This window comes from Physella acuta, unplaced genomic scaffold, assembly GCF_028476545.2.
Source record: "Physella acuta isolate Inbredline_101_S28 unplaced genomic scaffold, ASM2847654v3 ptg000345l, whole genome shotgun sequence".
Taxonomy (NCBI): Eukaryota; Metazoa; Mollusca; class Gastropoda; family Physidae; genus Physella; species Physella acuta.
This window is the reverse complement of record NW_026731864.1, coordinates 13379-33751: the sequence shown is the minus strand read 5'-3', so window position 1 is coordinate 33751 and position 20373 is coordinate 13379. Positions and strand designations below refer to the sequence as shown.

The 20373-nt window shown below is 33.5% G+C and overlaps 1 protein-coding gene across 3 annotated transcripts; it reads left to right on the top strand.

Moving 5' to 3' along the window:
* Positions 1–4198: 4198 nt before the first annotated feature.
* On the top strand, positions 4199–20189 carry LOC131941099 (cleavage and polyadenylation specificity factor subunit 1). 3 transcript variants are annotated; one of them, XM_059300098.1, is made up of 37 exons: positions 4199–4285; positions 6283–6461; positions 6606–6648; positions 7029–7156; positions 7470–7550; positions 7839–7996; positions 8100–8240; positions 8775–8914; positions 9050–9160; positions 9369–9462; positions 9588–9675; positions 9890–10055; positions 10384–10481; positions 10723–10878; positions 11167–11358; positions 11546–11687; positions 11887–12062; positions 12177–12313; positions 12520–12609; positions 13119–13194; positions 13288–13394; positions 13626–13725; positions 13991–14239; positions 14897–15049; positions 15191–15307; positions 15474–15564; positions 15640–15724; positions 15902–16043; positions 16202–16270; positions 16563–16646; positions 16914–17090; positions 17197–17263; positions 17491–17538; positions 17662–17820; positions 17960–18089; positions 19674–19812; positions 20012–20189. In XM_059300098.1, the coding sequence occupies exons 2-37, from the start codon at positions 6318–6320 to the stop codon at positions 20057–20059; spliced, it is 4326 nt and encodes a 1441-aa protein (XP_059156081.1). In that variant the 5' UTR covers positions 4199–4285; positions 6283–6317; the 3' UTR covers positions 20060–20189. The 3 variants fall into 3 exon arrangements, with proteins under 3 accessions (XP_059156081.1, XP_059156082.1, XP_059156080.1); XM_059300099.1 differs by lacking the exon at positions 4199–4285 and adding an exon at positions 5741–5889 and having other exon boundaries at positions 7032–7156; XM_059300097.1 differs by lacking the exon at positions 4199–4285 and adding an exon at positions 5741–5889.
* The last annotated feature ends 184 nt before the right edge of the window (positions 20190–20373 follow it).

Genomic DNA, 20373 nt, shown 5'->3' with positions numbered 1-20373 from the left:
AATGGGGTTATAGAGTTTATTTCAGTCTTCTCTTCGGGGTGGGGGGTTGGGGGGAGTGGGAGGGACCAGTGTTTCTTCCAGACTTATTTCTCCGGGTGGGGCACTTGAAATTTTCGGAGGGGGGGTAGACTTTCTTCGGGGGACGACGACACTGTTAAAAGTATATATTTTCTATATAAATTATATAAATTTCATTTCGTTCGGGGGGGGGGGCGGTAGAAACGTTTCGGGGGGGGGGGGGGGGGTTCGACCCCCCCCCCCCCCCCCCCCCGAAGAGATGCCTGGAAGAAACTCTGGGAGGGACACCCATCCGAAGGTGTCCATGACTCCATAGTACAAAGCGCTCCGGGTCACCCCCCGCCCAACCCCTCTCGTTACGCCTCTGTGCAGGACACTCAATCAACGGATCAAATGAGCTCATGTAGCCATCGATTTTTAGTGTATGGCGTTCTTTAAAACGCATGTAGGATCCATATTGCTCATGGGGGAGCCCAGGTTCTCCGGATCACCCAACCGCCGGGGTGCCGGCAGATGCGCCTCTGTGCTGTTTGACCATTGAATCAAATAGTACCCTGACCCCTGGCGTTCAATCTAAGGACCTCATGAGGTGCTAAGACAGCCGCTGTGGAACTTTGGGCGCCAAGTCGCAGCTTTTAATGGAGCACACACGCGATATATATATATATATATATATATATATATATATATATATATATATATATATATATATATATATATATATATATTACGGTCAAAGCCCGAAGTGCGGCCAAAGCGCGGATTGGCCGGCCAATGCGCGCATTGCCCGGCTCTCTTGGCCAAAGCCCGAAGAACTTAGTACTAAGATCGTATTTTGTACATTGGCCGGCCAATGCGCGCACTGGTCGGGATGTCCTAAGTTGTGATCGCGTTTTCATTATTCTGGGTGCGGTTTCATTGTGAGTAACGTATTGTTTAGCTCTTGTTTGTGTAGCATTCTATAAGCAAGGCGACATGGGCCGTCAGACCATGAGATAGACATAGCAGATGGCTGTCAAAAGAAAAAAATGTAAATCCATGTTAGTTTCCATATATGGGCTACAACTGTATGTGACAGCCTCCTCCATGAAGGCGAGGTGAGACAATCATCAAAGAACAAACAAAATCAAAGACAGTCGGCGTCACCGACCACGTGCAACAAGACGGAACGTTCAAAAGACTTTGCCGCGTTCCTTGTAAGTTGAACAATAGTGTCCAAGCGACTTAAGATGGCGAGGGCGTCAGAAACCATATTTCCCCAACAAAAGGGGAATACCAAATGAAGCAGACCCATCACCGCGCCTTGACTAGACTGCATGATAAATACCGACAGAATTGCATTCCAGATTTCTTTGCACTGCGGATTACTTGACTGTTTAACACTACGTTTGCTTGATTGTGGAGTCATGTCTGCCAGGATCTTTGATTATTATAATACAGACAGTGATGTTTTTTTTACTATAGTATAACCTGTCTGTAATTAGATTTTTTTTTAACTTCTCGTATATAAAGCCGCTCCCCCTCTGGCCATTTTCAGCAAAGTGGCGCCTTTTTGGAAACTTTTTAAACTCAAAGTTTTAAACAATGATATTTGATAAAAAAGTATTTTTGGTCAGCACATCTATGTAAATCACAAGATTTCTTTTCATGCAGCAATTAAGCCTTATTGTACTAGTCTAGCAGTGTCTACGTTTACAACACGTATTAACAGCTGCATCAGTTTGACATTATAAAAAAAACCATTACGATGCATTGCAATGTTTAAAAAACCTCTAAGGCAGTAGGCCCTACCACTTGGCAAAAGGGGTGAGGTTTAAGGCAACTGTATAATGTATTTGCTTACGAATAATTGAATTAGAAAATGTTATACATAAAACTTCACACATAATTACTTTGTATATACAGTTTGAATCGTGTGATTATTTTTTTTTTAAATTACAATACAGAAACAAATACAACTGATGTGGCACCTCTATTTAAATTTACTTATGAGCAAACTGCGTTGTGGTGGGGACATTTTGACAAGGTCAACAACGTCATCACGATGAAGTAGTAGTATTCTTACAGTTTGGGCGCTAGTGATTACAAATTAAAATGAAACAGTTACAACCCCACCCCCTCCCACATGGACCTCTCTGTAAAAAATATTGTCATAATACCACTGCTACTTATTTAAATCTGTTTCTGTAATATATATTTGTGTAATATATATTTGTGTAATATATATGTATGTTTAGAACAGTCATGTAAAAACTGACGCTATGTCCACTCTGAGTTGGTTATCTCCCCCCCCCCCCCCGCCCCCACACCTCTCCACCACAATTGTGTAGAGCGACATTAATGTCACATCTAGGTATACACTGGGTTGGATAATTGACCTAAAGTGAACGGACAGTGGTGAATGAAGTTGAACCCACCCCGCCCCCAAAACCCACCCACCCCCCCCAACCCACCCCGAACTGATCTGTTAAGTACCAGTAGAAAAACGCGTAATGATGTACCAAAGTACTATGCCGCCAGAAAATTAGCATTTTAAAAGTAAAACTCTGTGAATATTGCAATTACCAGTAAAAAGGGGTGTGAGCAATACAGTGATCTAACCCACACCTGTTAAAAAATTATCTATAAAGAACACAAAAAAGCAGTATTTAAATAAAAGATACGATCTGAACTAAAATACCGATTATTAGTTAAATGTCGGCAGTTAATCCGCATGTTTTTCTCTAATCGCGAAAAGCGTGGTTTTATACCAACTCTGATTTTAAAAACTTTCATTATGCCTTAAGCATTTATGATGACGATATATTAAATTTTAACTATAGACAAAAACATTTTGTAAACACGAATAGTGTTAAAAACAATTTCATTATATTCTAAAGTAATTATTTTTTTTGACAGTTATAATTAAATGTGTAGATATATACATATTTATATTAAGAGAATGATTATTTCCCCTATTTCACTTGTCTTAAATAATTTCCCAGGAATTATTATGAAAGAAATTTTTTTTTACAAGAATTACAAAACAGATTGTGTTACGTTGTTTTTGGTTGTAGTGTGTGCATATAGATCTATATATTTTTTGTTTAGATTGATACAATTTTTGTTTTGTCGGCCTACATTGTGTGTTTTTTCTTATTTCTTCAGAGTGCTACTTTCAATTTATTTTACATCATAGCGAAGTAATGACATACAGCTAGTAATTATATATATATATATATATATATATATATATATATATATATATATATATATATATATATATATATATATATATATATATAGAATGTGTTAACAATTCGGCGCCTTTTTTTGCTCTTTTCGCTCCCCCTACAACGAAAACCTGGATACGCCTCTGATAAAACCATTTATATTATGTAAGCAACTAAAAAGAAAAGGGTAGCTTCTTTAATTTCCGTAAAGTGAGGGAATCAATAATATAGTGTCCCACTCTTTGTTTAAATATTATTTTAAAGAAAATTAATTGTTATCTACTTTTTGTGCATAATCATACAAAACTACGAAAACAAGTTAAATAAAAAGCTTGTAAAAAAGAAGATATTTACATGTGGTGCGTATGCCTAGCAGGTGCAAAAGTACATGTTTTATCCTTTTTTGTCGTATGCATAGAGAAATCTCGAATATAGAACCTATATTAGATCTATATGATGGATAATAGATTTTATAAGTAATTTTCTATTTTTCTTAAATTCGAAGGTATAATTTAATAATCAGCTCTAAATACGTTTTTTAATATTTTCCCCTAGGCTATTTCTTTTAGCGCACGGGGCGCCGCCACCAGGATAAGCCTCAGAATCACGCTTGGTGACATTTATGGTGAAAGAGCATCTGGTCTTCATTACGCTTCTTAATTATAAAGCCGCTACATTATTTTAAAAAAAAATTAATAATAATGTGACGAACAGTGTTTCTTCCAGACTTTTTTCTCCGGGGGTGCACTTGAGATTTTCGGGGGGGGGGGGAGGGGGCAGACACTGTCAAAAGTATATATTTTCTATATAAATTCCATTTCGTTCGGGGGGGGGGGGGGCTGGAAGAAACTCTGGTGACGAAGAAGACAATCCGAAGTAGATAGATCTATTAGGCCATTATTTAACCTACCCTTTTATATTTTTTGTTTTGGTCTGTTTCACGAAAACTAAAATTAAATAGTGTGTCTCGGTAAAGAAAATGACCAAATCCATGTTTTCCTCTGTTTTTAACTTGAGCTGCTATGAGAAGATCTAGAATCTAGATCTAGATCTAGGTATGAGTTTGATTTGTAGAGAACTTAACACTCTGGGGTGTTTAATTATTAATTAACAATTAGATCTAGATCTAGAATCAAATCAATAACTTGTTGTTAGATCTAGATTCTAGATCTATATTCTTATGATGTAGAATAGATCTAGATCTAGAATCTAGGTGACAAAGCTTAGGCTTAGGCTTAGGCTTAGGCTTATCCAATATCCATCCACTTAAAAATTAATCAGTAGGCCCCTAGATCTATATAGTATAGTCACTATACTAAATAGTATAGTGCCTATAGGCCAGAGCAGAAATCAACTTTAAACAGCAGTGTTTAAGAACAAGATTTTCGGTTATCTATCGTTTTAGGTAGGCCTACTTAAAATCGCCAGCGGCTAGTAATGTACGTAAAAGTTACCTCATTGTCAAGGCTTTAATTAATAATTATAGAAGTATACTGAATACTGTGATATATTTGTGTCAAATATTATGGATAAATGAATAATAAACCAAAATCAATGGCTAAACATATATCAATATATAGTAGGCCTACATAGGCCTAGGCCACAAATTAAATTTAAAGAGCAGTTTTTGCTAGCAAGATTTGCTATATAAACAACAGCCATTTGTAAAATAGAGTGCAGGGTTCGTGCGGCCTCCTGAAATTCCAGGAGGTCCTGGAAAACTCCTGGAATCTTAAAAAACGTAAAAACCTCCTGGAATTCTCCTGGAATTTAAAAAAATATAAAAACTTCCTGGAATTCTCCTGAAATTTTAATGTTGATGTTTAATGTTTTTGATGTTGTGTAACACCCATACGGTACCCGAGCAGCCCGTGGTGGTTTCATACCCCACCTCTCTTCCCCCTTCACTTTGTGGAGTTGATGTGTTACTAATCCTCGGGCATAGATCAAGAAATCTTGCAAGGCTTTTGTCTCTGAAATTACATAATATTCGTCTGACACGTTCATCGGGTTGGCAAACTAGCCTAGCATCATTGGATTTGGCATCCAAAAATCAATAAAATGTCACGAAATGATATTAATTGGTGAAGTCTGCTTGCATTTATACCTCTTTTATAGTGAAAAACTCTTTAAAATTTGGTCCATACCCTCCCAGTATTTATCCTTTTTCAGGGTCTATCCAGGTTCTCTGAAAAAACTGCTATTTTTTTAATGACAAAAAAATCATAACTTTTTTGTTTATGGTCAGATTTTGAAAATTCAAACTGGTCTGTAGTCAGATTGATAACCTCTATCCTAATATGTAACTAATATATTGTTTTACTTTTACTGAAATTAAATTTTTGCATTGGCTTAGCTAATTAAATGTATTATTGAGTACGCTTTTTTTAAAATGTACAAATTGGGTTTCTTTTTGTTTTTAAAATCTCCTTGAATTTTTTTTAAACTCCTGGAAAAGTCCTGGAAAACTCCTGGAATTTTATTTGAACTTTTGAGCATGAACCCTGAGAGTGGCTTCCCCTGAATCTGCTATAAGTTTACATGAAAACAAACTTAAACAAGATGTCTGCTATAGTAAATGAGCATGGTTGCATCTGTTGGAAACATTGCTAGTCTTCATTTATTACTGAAAAGTTTTAATTCAATAGTTTAAAAACAGGTACATAAATGAAACAAGGAAACATTTTTGTATTTTTCAAAACATAAATCCTCCTCAAAATGTGAAATAATTATTAAAATTTAAGGAGGCACCTGTTTTTCACATTACTAGTCGCGGGCGATTTTACGTACCTAAAACAATAGATTACCAGATTTTCTAATATATAGGCCTAAGTCTAAACAGTGTCTATTTGTAAATTAGAGTGGTTTTCTCTGAATCTCTAAGTTAATAAAAATTAAACTTAAACAAGATGGCTGGTAAAGTAAACGAGCTTGGTTGCATCTAATGAAAACATCGTGACGTTAATCCTAATGAAAACTTTTATATGTATCATATTTGAAGATTTGCTTAAAAGAAAACTGTGTGTGCACTAATATCAATTTTTTCCCCTAGATTCATAGTGGTCAACTTTTTAGACTAGCAGAATCATGCATTGCATGTACAAGCAAATCCATCCACCAACTGGAATAGAAAATTGTGTCTATGCACATTTTTTTAACTGGGAAGAAAAAAATCTGATTGTAGCTGGTGTGAACCATTTACATGTCTATAGACTGAATTCAGAGCCTGAGGTTAGTTGTTGTATGAGTGTACTAACCATCATACCATATTACCTTATTTGTGTTTATCTTAGAATGCTACTGAAAAGTCTTTTTCTATCATTATCAACTTATTTGTTAAAGTATGTCAGTTCCATGTTCAAATCTATATTTCAGCTTGTATCTCCAGATGGATTACTTATCACACAAGATGAAAAAGGTTAGCAGATTCAGTCAAAACATAGCAAGACCATGAACTTTGAGTGCAACTTTTTTTTTTTACTTTGCATTATTAAAATTATTCCTAATATCACTACAAAAACATCCATTTATTTAGTCAGATCCCCATATAGTTGATATAGCAATTTGAATCTGGCATAAAACCCAAAATCTGAAGACAAAAGATGTGTAGGCTTTTACTGTGACATACATAATCAAAAATCCATAGTTTTATAAAGATAAAATACTCTTAATTTTAAGCCAAATAAATCATATCTTCAAATATGGAAAATCCTTTAATGATTATAACTATAAAAAATTTGAAAATGAAAGTGCATCATTTTAATTTATTTTATCATTTAAAATACTGTTTTATTTCAGCAGATTTGAAAACACGTCTTGAATGTTTAGCATCTTACAGTGTCCATGGAAATATACAATCCCTTGCTGCAGTTAAGCTGGCAGGGGCAAACAGAGATGTTTTGCTACTCAGCTTTTTAGACGCTAAAGTCAGTTTATTATAGTTTCAAAATATTTTTTTGTAACTAATGCAATCATGCTGTTCTATTTTACTAGTTAATATTAACTTTTCTTCCAAAAGTTGTGGTAAAAAGTAAATTAAAAAAATAGACATTTTTCATGTTATTAAATATAAAAAAATGGTAGCATTCTTCTTCAAAACATTTATGTGATTTAATGAGAAAGTAATTAATATTTTTGTGTATTGAAGATCATTATATAGAAAACTTTCCACCTTCACAATGGCTTATGGCAATGTTTAGGGGTTTGAGTTTATTAAAATGTATTGATGTATATTTTCAGCTGTCTGTAGTTGAATATGATCCCAGCACACATGACTTAAAGACCTGTTCATTACATCAGTTTGAAGAACCTGAATTAAAGGTAAATACTGTTTTTACTATCAGATTCTATTTAAGAAAGGGTACAATTTTGGAATAGAAGTTAGGACTTTTTAATACTAAACTTTGATCAGCATGTATAACTAGAAATTTAAAGAAGTAAAACTTTTAGGCATTTAGTAAAATGTATTTTTACATTTGAATACAATTAATGGTAAGCATTAAAAAACATTGTATTGTAAAGTTTCTGTTAAATGTGGTAACAATAAATTTTGCAAAATAATAAGACAATAAAATAGTTTAACTTGAATTGACTGAATAATTTCTTTAGGGTGGCTATAGCAGCAACACTCATCTACCTCTTGTACGAACTGACCCTGATGGCCGTTGTGCCGGAATGTTAATTTATGGAACACATTTGGTCGTGTTGCCATTTAGAAAAGATGCTTTGTTAGATGATCTTGATTCCGTTTCTGGTCTGGTTGGAAAGTAAGAACAATTTCTCAATTGTATAGTGCTGAAAATATTTAACTACACTGATAACAATTTAAAAACTTTTTATATTAATATATTGTATTCTTTTATTTTTAAGATCCCCAATTATGTCGTCTTATACAATTGACCTACGTAAAATGGATGAAAAGATTATAAATATATTAGACATCCAGTTTCTCCATGGTTACTTTGAGCCAACAGTTTTTATTTTATATGAACCTTTAGCCACGTGGTCAGGGTAAGTTTATAAAATTTATTTACAATTTAAAAGGTATTTCAAACCCCACACAATATTCAGCAGATTCTTCTATTTTAGATTATTTTTGGCCAAACAAAAATTGAGGTTTTTTGTTGAGAAATATTTAACTTCACTTCTACATAAAAATATAAAAGCCTTTTTTTTCTCAATCTTTATAAGATTGATTTCTAAAATATATTAAAAAGATTTCTGAAGTTTCCAATGCTTTTACATTCCTGAATAGAAGCATGATCTTTAGCATCTAGATTCTTTATTTTGTTAATTTAAAGTTATACTTTTAAATTAATGACTATTTAATATCTATTAACGGCATTTAAATAAATTGTATTATAATTGGAGATAACTTATATGCAAAGTTATAAAGATAAGTTCTTAAGTAAAAACAGAACAAAATTGAGTTTCAAAATTGTACCTCAAACGATTACTTATACAATTTTTCACATTACTTTAATATTTGAAATATATTTAAATTTATTACTAATTACCTTTTGTACTTCTTCTGTTTAACCTCAGACGCACAGCAGTAAGAACTGACACTTGTGCCATTGTTGCCATTTCATTAAATATTCAACAAAAAGTGCATCCAATTATTTGGTCTCAATCAAGCTTGCCTTTTGATTGTTTTAGTGTTGCTCCAATACCTAAGCCTATTGGTGAGTTTAAATTTTCTTTACTTCCTTAATGAGAAATTCAAATATTTGTGGTCAGTGTAATGTCAGGTATTTTAAAAAGTTATTTCTCTGGCTCTTGTTACCTTTAAAATTATAATGTGTAAACCTTTTTTCTAGGTGGGGTTTTAATATTTGCTGTAAATTCCCTTCTGTATCTCAATCAAAGTGTTCCACCCTTTGGAGTGTCTTTAAATAGCATTGCAGATGCTTCATCAGCATATCCATTAAGTAAGTATTTCTAAAAGAGTGTGCAATACATAGCATTAGAATTAACAGTCTTTCACTTTTCAAGTACAATTAACATCACTGGTTCAGTGCTTTTGTTAAAATAGAACTAATCTATGTTGTAATGCTATTATTAGTCTGCAATTTTCCAAATAGTTGTAATGCTGGTCTGTTTTCTCTTATTTACTTAATTAAAAAATAATTTTTACAGAGCTTCAAGAAAATGTTTTATGCACGTTAGACTGTGCTCGTTTTGCTCTTATATCCAGTGACAGGCTTGTGTTGTCTCTTAAAGGTGGAGAATTGTAAGTAAAAAAACTCACAGTTATAGTCTGCTTCTTGCTTAATAAATGGATATTTCACATGACAACCTACCTTTCTCCTCTCAGTTCTGTTGCCTAAAGCTTTAATTACCAATATTGTTTAACAGGTATGTTCTTACTCTTGTTGTGGACGGCATGAGATGTGTGAGAGAATTCCACTTTGACCGTGCTGCCTCTAGTGTTTTAACCACATGTGTCAGTAGCTTCCACATTTTACGAATTTCAAAGATGTCATTTAAATCATTTTAAAATCTTTTTTCTGCTTACCTTAAACTTTAATAATAAAAAAATAGCAGAATTTGTGTCAGTTAATCTTAAATATAAGTTACAAGTGCATTAAAATATAAGTTGTATAATATTATTTGCAGTAAATGTAAGCAGTGTATAGCTACAAATTTTTTTTATTCAGATGTGTGTTTGTGGAGATGGGTACTTGTTTTTAGGATCCCGACTAGGAAATTCTCTCCTATTGAAGTACACAGAAAAGTCTTCTGGGACTGTGATTCAAGCAGATGAGAAAAGATCAGGTGTTTCAGCAATAAAAAAGAGGAGGGTTGAGGGTCTGGAACAATTAGGTACCTTTTTGTATAGAATCATTAGTAAAAGTTCCTCTTTAGACCTAGTGATACATTGGGCAGATAGAGTTCATATGTTTCTTGACCTCGGCATATGAAGGGATATTGTGATCAACACTATGCTCAGCCACCTGGGTGGACTCTGGGGCGTCCTACTGTCACAAGTCCAACCCGAGATTCGAACTCGAGACCTTTTGGCAAGCAGTCAAGCGCTTTACTACACGGCCATGCTATCCCATATAGAATCATTAGCGAGATTACATTTTGTTAAAACAAAGTCATTCTGTTAAGATTTAATTGCATTTCTTAAACAAATTTATATCTTCAGCTTCAGACGTGTCAGAAATTGAAAATGTTGATGAACTTGAAGTTTATGGAGCTACAGATAACCAACCTGGTACTATGATAGCATCCTACTCCTTTGAGGTAGGAAAAGCATTAAAGTAAAAGTTTCAGACTTCTATTCTACACTTTTCCTAACTTGAGTCAGGTATCTATCAGAAATGTCTGACTCGGTAGTGATGTTCTTTAAAATTTTCTTCCATGTCATTGAATAATCAATGACAATGGGGGTTCTGAGAACCCAAATAATGGTGAATAGGCTTTATGTTATCAAACTTAATGTAGCTATTTAAAAACCAAAAGAGCCATTTTAAATTTTCAAAAGGTGTGTGACAATATCTGGAATATTGCCCCATGTGGACAAGTTGCAATGGGAGAGCCTGCTTTTTTATCAGAAGAATACAGTTCACACTCAGACCCTGACTTGGAGTTGGTCACTACCTCTGGTCATGGTAAAAATGGAGCCATTTCTGTACTTCAGGTAAAACAACTTAAGGTTTTGAACAATTTTCCCAGGTCCAGTTCTATATTTGAGTAGAGCAGCCTAGAACACAAGCCTACAGTTTCTGGAGAAACTTTTTATCATGCAAGCTTTAAGTGTTACACAAAAAGATACTCTAACCAAAAAACAACATTGCATGATTTTCTTATATTTTGATAACACGATTTGATAAAAAAAACCTAATTGTCATATTTAATAATTGATGTATTATTGACCATTACTTCTCTCAACCTGAAGTGCATTGTTTTATCATCTCAACCATATCAGCACAGTATTCGCCCTCAAGTTGTAACAACATTTTCCTTGTCTGGATGCATTGACATGTGGACAGTCCATTCTCAACCAGAAGCCACAGAAGATGAGGAGGAAGGTGCAGAGTCTAAAGCTACAGAGAATGAAAGTAGCAGCATTGTAGGAGGACATGCCTTTCTGGTGCTCAGTAGGCGAGAGTCTAGCATGGCAAGTACAAATACTAAGACTATATTATCTATAATTAATAATAAAATATTAAGAAATCTAAGAGCGTTTTTAATTTTTTTCATTAGATTTACTTTTTTTTTTAAATCAAACTTCAGCAATGTAATGTAAATATAGAAGAATTAAACTCTGACTTTTGAGATTTTAACATTTGTGTATTTGAATGCAGGTTCTACAGACAGGTTCAGAGATCAATGAACTTGACCACAGTGGTTTCAGCACTCAAACAGCTACAGTTTTTGTTGGCAACATTGGGAACAAACGTTACATCTTACAAGTTTCCCCAGCTTCCATAAGGTTGCTTGAAGGAAGTAAGTTTCATTCTGATAACATTCATCTTTGTAACTGTACATAGCTCGTCATTCAACAACTTGGTAAAAGGTTCATTCAATGATCTGGGTGCTTCTACTACTTAATGTGTTAATGGTCTATACACTGAGCTCTGTAATAGTACTACTAACTGTACAAATGGTCTTTCCGATTACTTAAAGTAACATTGATTACTTTCAGCGAAACAAATCCAGCACATTCCTGTTGATCTTGGCTCTTCCATACAAAGTTGCTCTGTGTGTGATCCTCACGTTGTCATAATGGGTGTAGAAGGACAGCTCATGATGTTTACTTTAAAAGATGACCGTCTGGTAGCTGGTGCTAGATTGTCAGCTAGCAAATTGAATGTTTCGTTGGTCAGTTTAAGCTTAATTATTTTTTTAAAATTAACTTTATAGTGACAATTTGTGTGCGTCTATTGCTGATTTTATCAACTGGAATATTGGTGCTTGTTTGTTTTTTGTTTCCAGAAACCTCGTATACTAGCCATGACAACGTACAAAGATTACAGTGGCTTGTTTACAACTGAAAGTCTGAAGACAGAGGATTTAGCAAACAAGATAGAAAAAGTTAAACCAGCAGAAAAAGCCCCTGTTTTTAAACCTGAGTAAGCAAATGTACCAATGTGCAAGAAGTTATTTTAACAATAGAAAAATATAGTGAAATGAACAAAGTTAATAATATACTTTGGAGTAATTCAGTGCACTTAAGATAATTGTCCAGTTGTTTCCCACAATTTGTTTATAAGTGTTAGGAGTAGATAAAATCCTTACCAAAAGTTACTGTCTGTACATGAATGCTGTTGACTTGCAGTGAAATGGATGATGAAGATGAAATGTTGTATGGGGACATCACTGTGTTAACCACTCCTGAGAAAAAAGAAGAACCAGACACCAGTGAAACGTATGACAAATCTTTTTTTTAATCATTTTAATCTTGATGCATGTTCATTTTTACCATATTTATTTTTTTGTGATGATTGTGTTTTCTTTTAATGTAGCTATGTTTAACTCATTGAACCTGCGGTTCCACTTTTTGGTCATTGTTTTAAATCTGCATGCCCTGGCAGTCTGTACATAAAAATGTAAAATTAAAAAAGGGATATAACTAATACTGTTTGACTTGTGGTAAGTTCCTGTCATGGCTGCGACCACAAACTCATCTTTTTGTTCTGTTTATCATTTGCAATTTATGATGAAAAGATTGAAAATTCCTATATTTTGGCTTTCTACTTATGTCCACACCTAGCTATGTCTGAAAGAAGGGTCTACCTGCTGGAAGGACCAGCATACTGAGTTGTTGGTGATAATTCTTGTACAAATATTCATTAAATTCATGGAATAAACTTTGTTCAAAGAGTTTAACAATTTAATTAGAAAAAGCATTTTGAATTCTTAATTTTATTTCCACAGATATGTAAAGCCCTCCAGAAAAGAAATAAAGATAAGCTGTTGGTTACTGGTGTCTAGAGAAAATGGATCATTGGAGGTAAATTTCTTTGAATCTGCTCTGTAGTTTGTACTTTATTACTAAAGCTATAGTTTTGTACACATGTTCATGTTTTCTCTCAATGGTTCTCAGATATACAGTTTGCCTGAGTGTAAGCTAGTTTACACAGTTAAAAGCTTCCCACTGGGACAAAGAACCCTAGTTGACAGTGGTCCTTCATTTGATCCCACTAAATCAGTGTATGTAGCAACCATTTATAAATCCTTGATATATATACCTAATCAGCTTTACTATAACTTGTTATTAGTAGTCCTTAAAACTGGATAGGTACAACAAAAGTTTTTCCTTTGGATTTATCAAATTATCTCAATGTTATCAATTGTTGTCTTGTTTTACAATATCCTCCCCCTCCCCACTCTATTATAAATGAGTAAAGAACTCAAGCATACAGTGTATTTTGGATATTTTAGTTCTACCTCAGACAAACAACAGAATGCTGGAGAGATGCCCACAGTTAAAGAAATTCAGCTGTTTGGCTTAGGTCATAATAAATCTCGTCCCTATCTTTTTGTAAGTATATGCTTTCACTAATTCAAAGGCTTTTTATACTATTAACTGTAAAAAGTTACCTTTTGGACTTGTAAGGTAAAGAGAGTTGTAAAAAAAACATTCCTACTTTCGAAGTTTTGATTAATCTAGTTTTTTCTTTAGAAATGTTTATTCTGCAGACTTTTAAAGGGAAGAGTAATTGCATTGTTTAGATAGTAGATCTGTCTTGTTAATGAAAGTATTTATTATTATTAATATTATTATTCTTTATCGTTTATAATTTCAGGCAAGAGTGGATGAAGATCTGCTGATTTATGAAGTTTTTCCAAGAGTACCCAGTGCAGCTGATGTACAAATGACTGGTGACCATCTGAAGATAAGATTTAAAAAAGTGGCTCATGACTTAATTCTTAGGGAAAAGCTGCTACATGCCACAAGGAAAGGGGAAGATGAGGAGGAGCCACCTGATGAGAACACACCCCCTGATCACATTCAACAGCTCAGATACTTTGAGGACATCTCAGGCTACACTGGTGTAAGTTATTCCCCTTAATTCAATGTACTCTGGTGTAAGTTATTCCCCTTAATTCAATGTACTCTGGTGTAAGTTATTCCCTTAATTCAATGTACTCTGGTGTAAGTTATTCCCCTTAATTCAATGTACTCTGGTGTAAGTTATTCCCTTAATTCAGTGTACTCTGGTGTAAGTTATTCCCTTAATTCAGTGTACTCTGGTGTAAGTTATTCCCTTAATTCAATGTACTCTGGTGTAAGTTATTCCCTTAATTCAATGTACTCTGGTGTAAGTTATTCCCTTAATTCAATGTACTCTGATGTAAATTATTCCCCTAAATTCAGGGTACTCTGGTTATTCCCCTTAAGTATTCAATGTACTGTGGTGTAAATTGATTCCCTATTCCATGATACTTGGTGTGTTTTTTTTTAAATGAAAGTAATTTATCCTACTATATAGCTTTAATAATTTCCTCACATTTTCACATAAAATTTGGCTATGTTGTTATCCATGTATAATGTTACAATTTTAAAGTTCCCCCTCCTCATGTTTACACTTACGGAAGGTATGGACTAACCTATTTAATGGTTCTTCTTATGTTTTCATTGTCACTTTTTTTAAATTAAAAAGTTACACCATTCTCTAATGATGCTAAAATTAGCAAATACATTTCAACAGGTTTTTATTTGTGGTCCATATCCACATTGGATATTCATGACAAGCAAAGGTTCTTTAAGAATTCATCCGATGGGGATAGACGGTTGGGTTACCTGCTTCACTTCATTTCATAATGTCAACTGTCCAAAAGGTTTTCTCTACTTCAACAGAAAGGTAAACTGTGCGCCTTGTTTTGTGAACTGTACTTAACCTGTACTATGTCAACAAGTTTGACAAAATTAAAACTATTTGTTCTCAAAAAAAAAACAAAACATAGCAACTTAATAATCATAATAAAAAAGTTTTGCTTTTCAGTCTGACATGTGTATTTGTGTCCTACCAACACATGTTACATATGATGCTCCATGGCCCATCCGCAAGGTACCCCTAAGGTGTACGCCCCATTATATCACTTACCACAGTGATAGTAAGGTAAGATCATTATTTTATCCAGATGTTGCCTTCCGCCTTTAAATTTGTATTGTATTTGACAAATAAAACGTTCTGTGGTATATTAGACAAAATTTTAAAATATCAAACATTTATAGTGTTTTTTTTATATTAAACTCGTCTCTAAAACCAACCGATTTACTTCCAGCTGTATGCTGTAGTGACAAGCATAGAAGAAAACACAAATAAATTTCCACGTCTCATGTCAGATGATAGAGAGTGGGACTATGTTGAAAGAAGTGAGTTGTTTTATTCAATATACTGTATACAAGTGTAATGAGCTGTGGACTACTAGTTACAATGTGATGTTTCAGATGAAAGATTTGTCTACCCTAACATGAGCAAATACACAGTGCAGCTCTTCACCCCCAGCACATGGGAGGTTATTCCAGACACCAGGTCAGTTCATTTGCAGAGAGTTTTAACAGCAGGTGGTACCAGACAGAGACCTAGGCTACACACTGATCATTACAATTTTATAATTAAATCTTGTTGAATTTAATGATTTGTTGCATTTAGAGGTTTGTTGAATTAAATAATTTATTGAATTGAAAGATTTGTTGTTAAATGTTCTAGGTATGATTGTGAAGACTGGGAACACATCACCTGTTTAGAAAATGCGCAGCTAAAATCTGAAGGAACCATATCAGGTTTAAAAGGTTTTGTTACCATGGGTACAGCCTACTGTATGGGGGAAGATGTTGTTGCACGAGGAAGAGTAAGTTGAGATGGGCAAAAAATTAAATAAAAAACATTAATACATTAAAATTGTACATTAAATTTACTTTTATCCATTGGATATCCTAAAATTATAAAAAAATGATAAAAAGTAATTTGTGTTTGAATAGTAACTAATTTTCTTTTTTGTTATTGTAGATAATAATTTTGGATGTTATTGAGGTTGTCCCAGAACCTGGACAGCCCCTGACCAAAAATAAAATCAAGGTATTTACTTCTGCTGCACATCTTAGTGACTTGAAATCTTGACAGAATCACACACTCTATAGAAATACTCCGCTGCTTTTGACAGCCATAAAATAGTTGATTTCTGTTTGAAATAGTTTGAAAATCATTTAATAAATTAATGTGCAAACATACGTTAAACAACAATTAATTAAACAGCAACAAATCAAACATTTTAAACTTTCATCTTTATTGTAAACTAAAGACTTATGTATTTGTAATCCGCCATTCTAATCTCAATGTGAATCTAATTTAATCTTCCTCTTATGTGTAGGTTGTTTATGATAAAGAACAGAAGGGTCCAGTGTCAGCCATCTCATACCTCAATGGTCTACTAGTGACAGCTATAGGACAAAAGGTGCCTCTCATTCAGTTTTAGATTGGAAATATTTTTTTACACAGGGGTTATGGTGTAGTTTTTTGCAGTAATCAAAATGGTATTAGTTTAATATTTATTTACAACTTGACATTTTATTTATCATCTACTAAGGTTTTCATTTCAATAATTTCTTATAGATTAATAAGATAACTAATTATAGTATTTTAAACTATTTCTTTGGTTAAGTTCATAATAATAGCATGATTTAACCCAACAAAATCCTCACCAAAGTTTTTTGTGTTCCAGATTTACATATGGTCTTTAAAAGATGATGATCTCTCAGGTGTGGCTTTCATAGACTCCTTGATCTATATTCATTCCCTTCATGTCATTAAAAACATCATCATAGCCGCAGACGTCCTCAAAAGTATTGCTCTCTACAGATTTCAGGAGGACCTCCGTGTTCTGTCTTTTGTCAGCCGGGTTAGTTGGGTCTATCACTTCAGTTTTCTTCACATGTCAGTATCAGATAGCTGTTAGACTTAAACATCTGTTGCAGTGTCCTTTAGTTTTTTTCTTTTGTATTTAGGACATCAAACCACTGGAGACTTATGCTGCAGAGTTTATGGTGGATGGGGAAACTCTCAATTTTGCAGGTTACAATTCAAGCTCATGGCTTGCTTCTGCCGCGTTTTTTTTAAATGTCTGTCATAAATTTAATGCAGTTTAGCCCTGCTATTTAAAAAAAAATAATTAATTACAGAAATGTTATAAAAAACAAACATTTATGCGTTTTAAATATTAGTTGTTATATAAAGAAACAGTATAGTCACAATTTTTAATTTTTCTTAAAATAAATTTGAGTTATTATTTAAAATTTCAGTGACAGATCGCAACAAAAATGTTGTAATTTTGGCATACTTACCCGAAGGTAAGAAAATCTAATTTTGTTTTAGGTTTTATTTTTTAATATTAATTATTTTAAGTAGCATTAACAAAATTGTTGTATTTAAATAAGCAGCTTCTAATTTTCTCTATCATTACAAAAATGTAGTGAGAGAAAGCTATGGTGGCAACCGGTTATTAAGGAGAGCAGATTTTAACATTGGTAGCCATGTCAACACCATGTTTAGGGTCAGATGTAAACTAGAGGACCCATCTTCTAACAAGAAAAATGCTGCAGCTTTAGAACATCGGCATGTCACATATTTTGGTTAGTTGGTTTTTGTGTAATATTCTGGTGTATTTAGGATAGTCTAAAACAGATGAAAAACCAAATAAATTTGACTGAAATCTGTAGACACAGTCTCAGTATTTTGTGTTGATCTGACATTTTTGAATGTTTTTAACAGCAAGTCTTGATGGTAGCATAGGATACTTGTTGCCTATACCAGAGAAAGTGTTCAGACGCCAGCAGATGTTACAGGGGTCAATGATCTCCCAGCTGCCCAGTCCAGCTGGACTCAACCCAAAAGCTTACAGGTAAAGTTTTTCATACCAGTACATGTATTTTGTTACTGAAGCTTACAGGTAAAGTTTTTCATACCAGTACATGTATTTTGTTACTGAAGCTTACAGGTAAAGTTTTTCATACCAGTACATGTATTTTGTTACTGAAGCTTACAGGTAAAGTTTTTCATACCAGTACATGTATTTTGTTACTGAAGCTTACAGGTAAAGTTTTTCATACCAGTACATGTATTTTGTTACTGAAGCTTACAGGTAAAGTTTTTCATACTAGTACATGTATTTTGTTACTGAAGCTTACAGGTAAAGTTTTTCATACCAGTACATGTATTTTGTTACTGAAGCTTACAGGTAAAGTTTTTCATACCAGAACATGTATTTTGTTACTGAAGCTTACAGGTAAAGTTTTTCATACCAGTACATGTATTTTGTTACTGAAGCTTACAGGTAAAGTTTTTCATACCAGAACATGTATTTTGTTACTGAAGCTTACAGGTAAAGTTTTTCATACCAGAACATGTATTTTGTTACTAAAGCTTACAGGTAAAGTTTTTCATACCAGTTTATGTATTTTCCCACGTTTTCTTTAACTTGCTTTCGTCTCTGTTTTTCCAATCAAATCTTGCGATCGAAATTTCTGGCACTTCCCAGTTAGCTAGTGCGCTGAAATTTTCAGGGAAGCTTTGTTTTGGATGACAATAGAATATTCAATTGTTATTATTACTAAATTGATCCATGGAAACATTTTATTCAGCATTTTAGAGCGCTATATAATTGTAGTAAAAACGTGGGGAAAAAGGGACATAACCCAGTAACTGTAATTTGATAAAAACAAGATTCGGTACTCTCCCTCTTTGCTTACTGAGTAGTGTTCACGCGGTGTTTGTGTACAAACAACCGTAACAACTGGTGGCCAGTATGGGGGAGACGATATGGTCAAGTGGTTGGGCACACGATTGCTATCCCACTCGACATGGGTTCAAATCTATGTGTTCTAGTCAGTAACGTATTCACACAACGTGTTTTTTACGAGTTGTCTTTTTACGAGTTGTCTTCGTTTACCCAAAAAAAAAGTGAAAAGATAAAATCGATAGCAAGATTTTAATGCAAACAAACAGACAAAGACTAAAAAGTAGAAAATAATAATCATTAAAAAAGTTAAAAAAAACCCACGTTTTCTGATTGAACAAAAAGTAGAAAATAAATGCTATACATCACAATAATGCAAGCGATCACTCTACTATAAGCGATCAAAAACGTGGGGCGCCGTGATTTTCTTACAGTTTCTAATACTGTTGACTCTCTACAAGCTCCCTAATAAAAATCAATAGTATTATCTAATCAATAGTAATATAACTTTTACTTCGGCGCCCCACGTTTTTCATCGCTTATAGTAGAGTGATCGCTTGCATTATTGTGATGTATAGCATTTATTTTCTACTTTTTGTTCAATCAGAAAACGTGGGTTTTTTTAAACTTTTTTTAATGATTATTATTTTTGTTACTGAAGCTTACAGGTAAAGTTTTTCATACCAGTACATGTACTTTGTTACAAAAGTTTTTCAGCCTTTCTGAAGTCAGTGTTTTTTCTAATTGTAGAACATTTAAAAGTAGCCGAGTGGACACGAGCAATCCTTTAAGAAACATTTTGGATGGTGAGCTTTGTTGGAAATTTTTGTACCTCTCTGCAATGGAGAAAATAGAAGTGGCCAGGAAAATTGGTACAACTGTAGATCAGGTCTGTAACACTTATAAAATGGGTACATTTCAATACATGCTTGTATCAGGTTGTTATTCAGTGAAAAATATCTCTCTATTATTCACAGTACCATCTTTGCCATATTTTGCATTATTTAATAAATTTTCATGCACGTTTTTGCTTGAACAATTTTGTTTTGTTCCCATGGTCAATTTTATAAACTGTTTTTTACTTTCAGTTGACAGATGATCTGATGGAGTTTGACCGTCTGACTGCTCATTTTTAACAGCTGTTCATCACCAGAGAAAGCCCTTGTTGTTTTGTATTGACTGTATTACTTTATGTTATGACTGAGCATGTTGTTCACCTATTCTTCTGCTTGATTTTATGATAAAAATAAATCATTTTATAAAGTTCATTGCACTTTTAGTTTGCCTTATACATGAACAAAATAGTTTTTTTTTGGAAATTATTGGACAATAATTTTATGGTTTAACTGAGGCCTTAATGAAAATATGAAAATATCTCAACACAAAAAGGAAAGTAAATTGTAAAAAAAAAAGGAGCATGCCCGCTTAATATTGAAAGTAATGTAATTTA

What these genes read in the sequence shown, in the direction of transcription:
- LOC131941099 (XM_059300098.1), top strand. Translation starts at nt 6,318, where the DNA reads ATGCATTGCATGTACAAGCAAATCCATCCACCAACTGGAATAGAAAAT. An exon ending in CCTTTAGCCACGTGGTCAGG is followed by an intron (nt 8,241 to 8,774) that starts GTAAGTTTATAA and finishes GTTTAACCTCAG; the next exon opens with ACGCACAGCAGTAAGAACTG. An exon ending in GTGGGACTATGTTGAAAGAA is followed by an intron (nt 15,565 to 15,639) that starts GTGAGTTGTTTT and finishes GTGATGTTTCAG; the next exon opens with ATGAAAGATTTGTCTACCCT.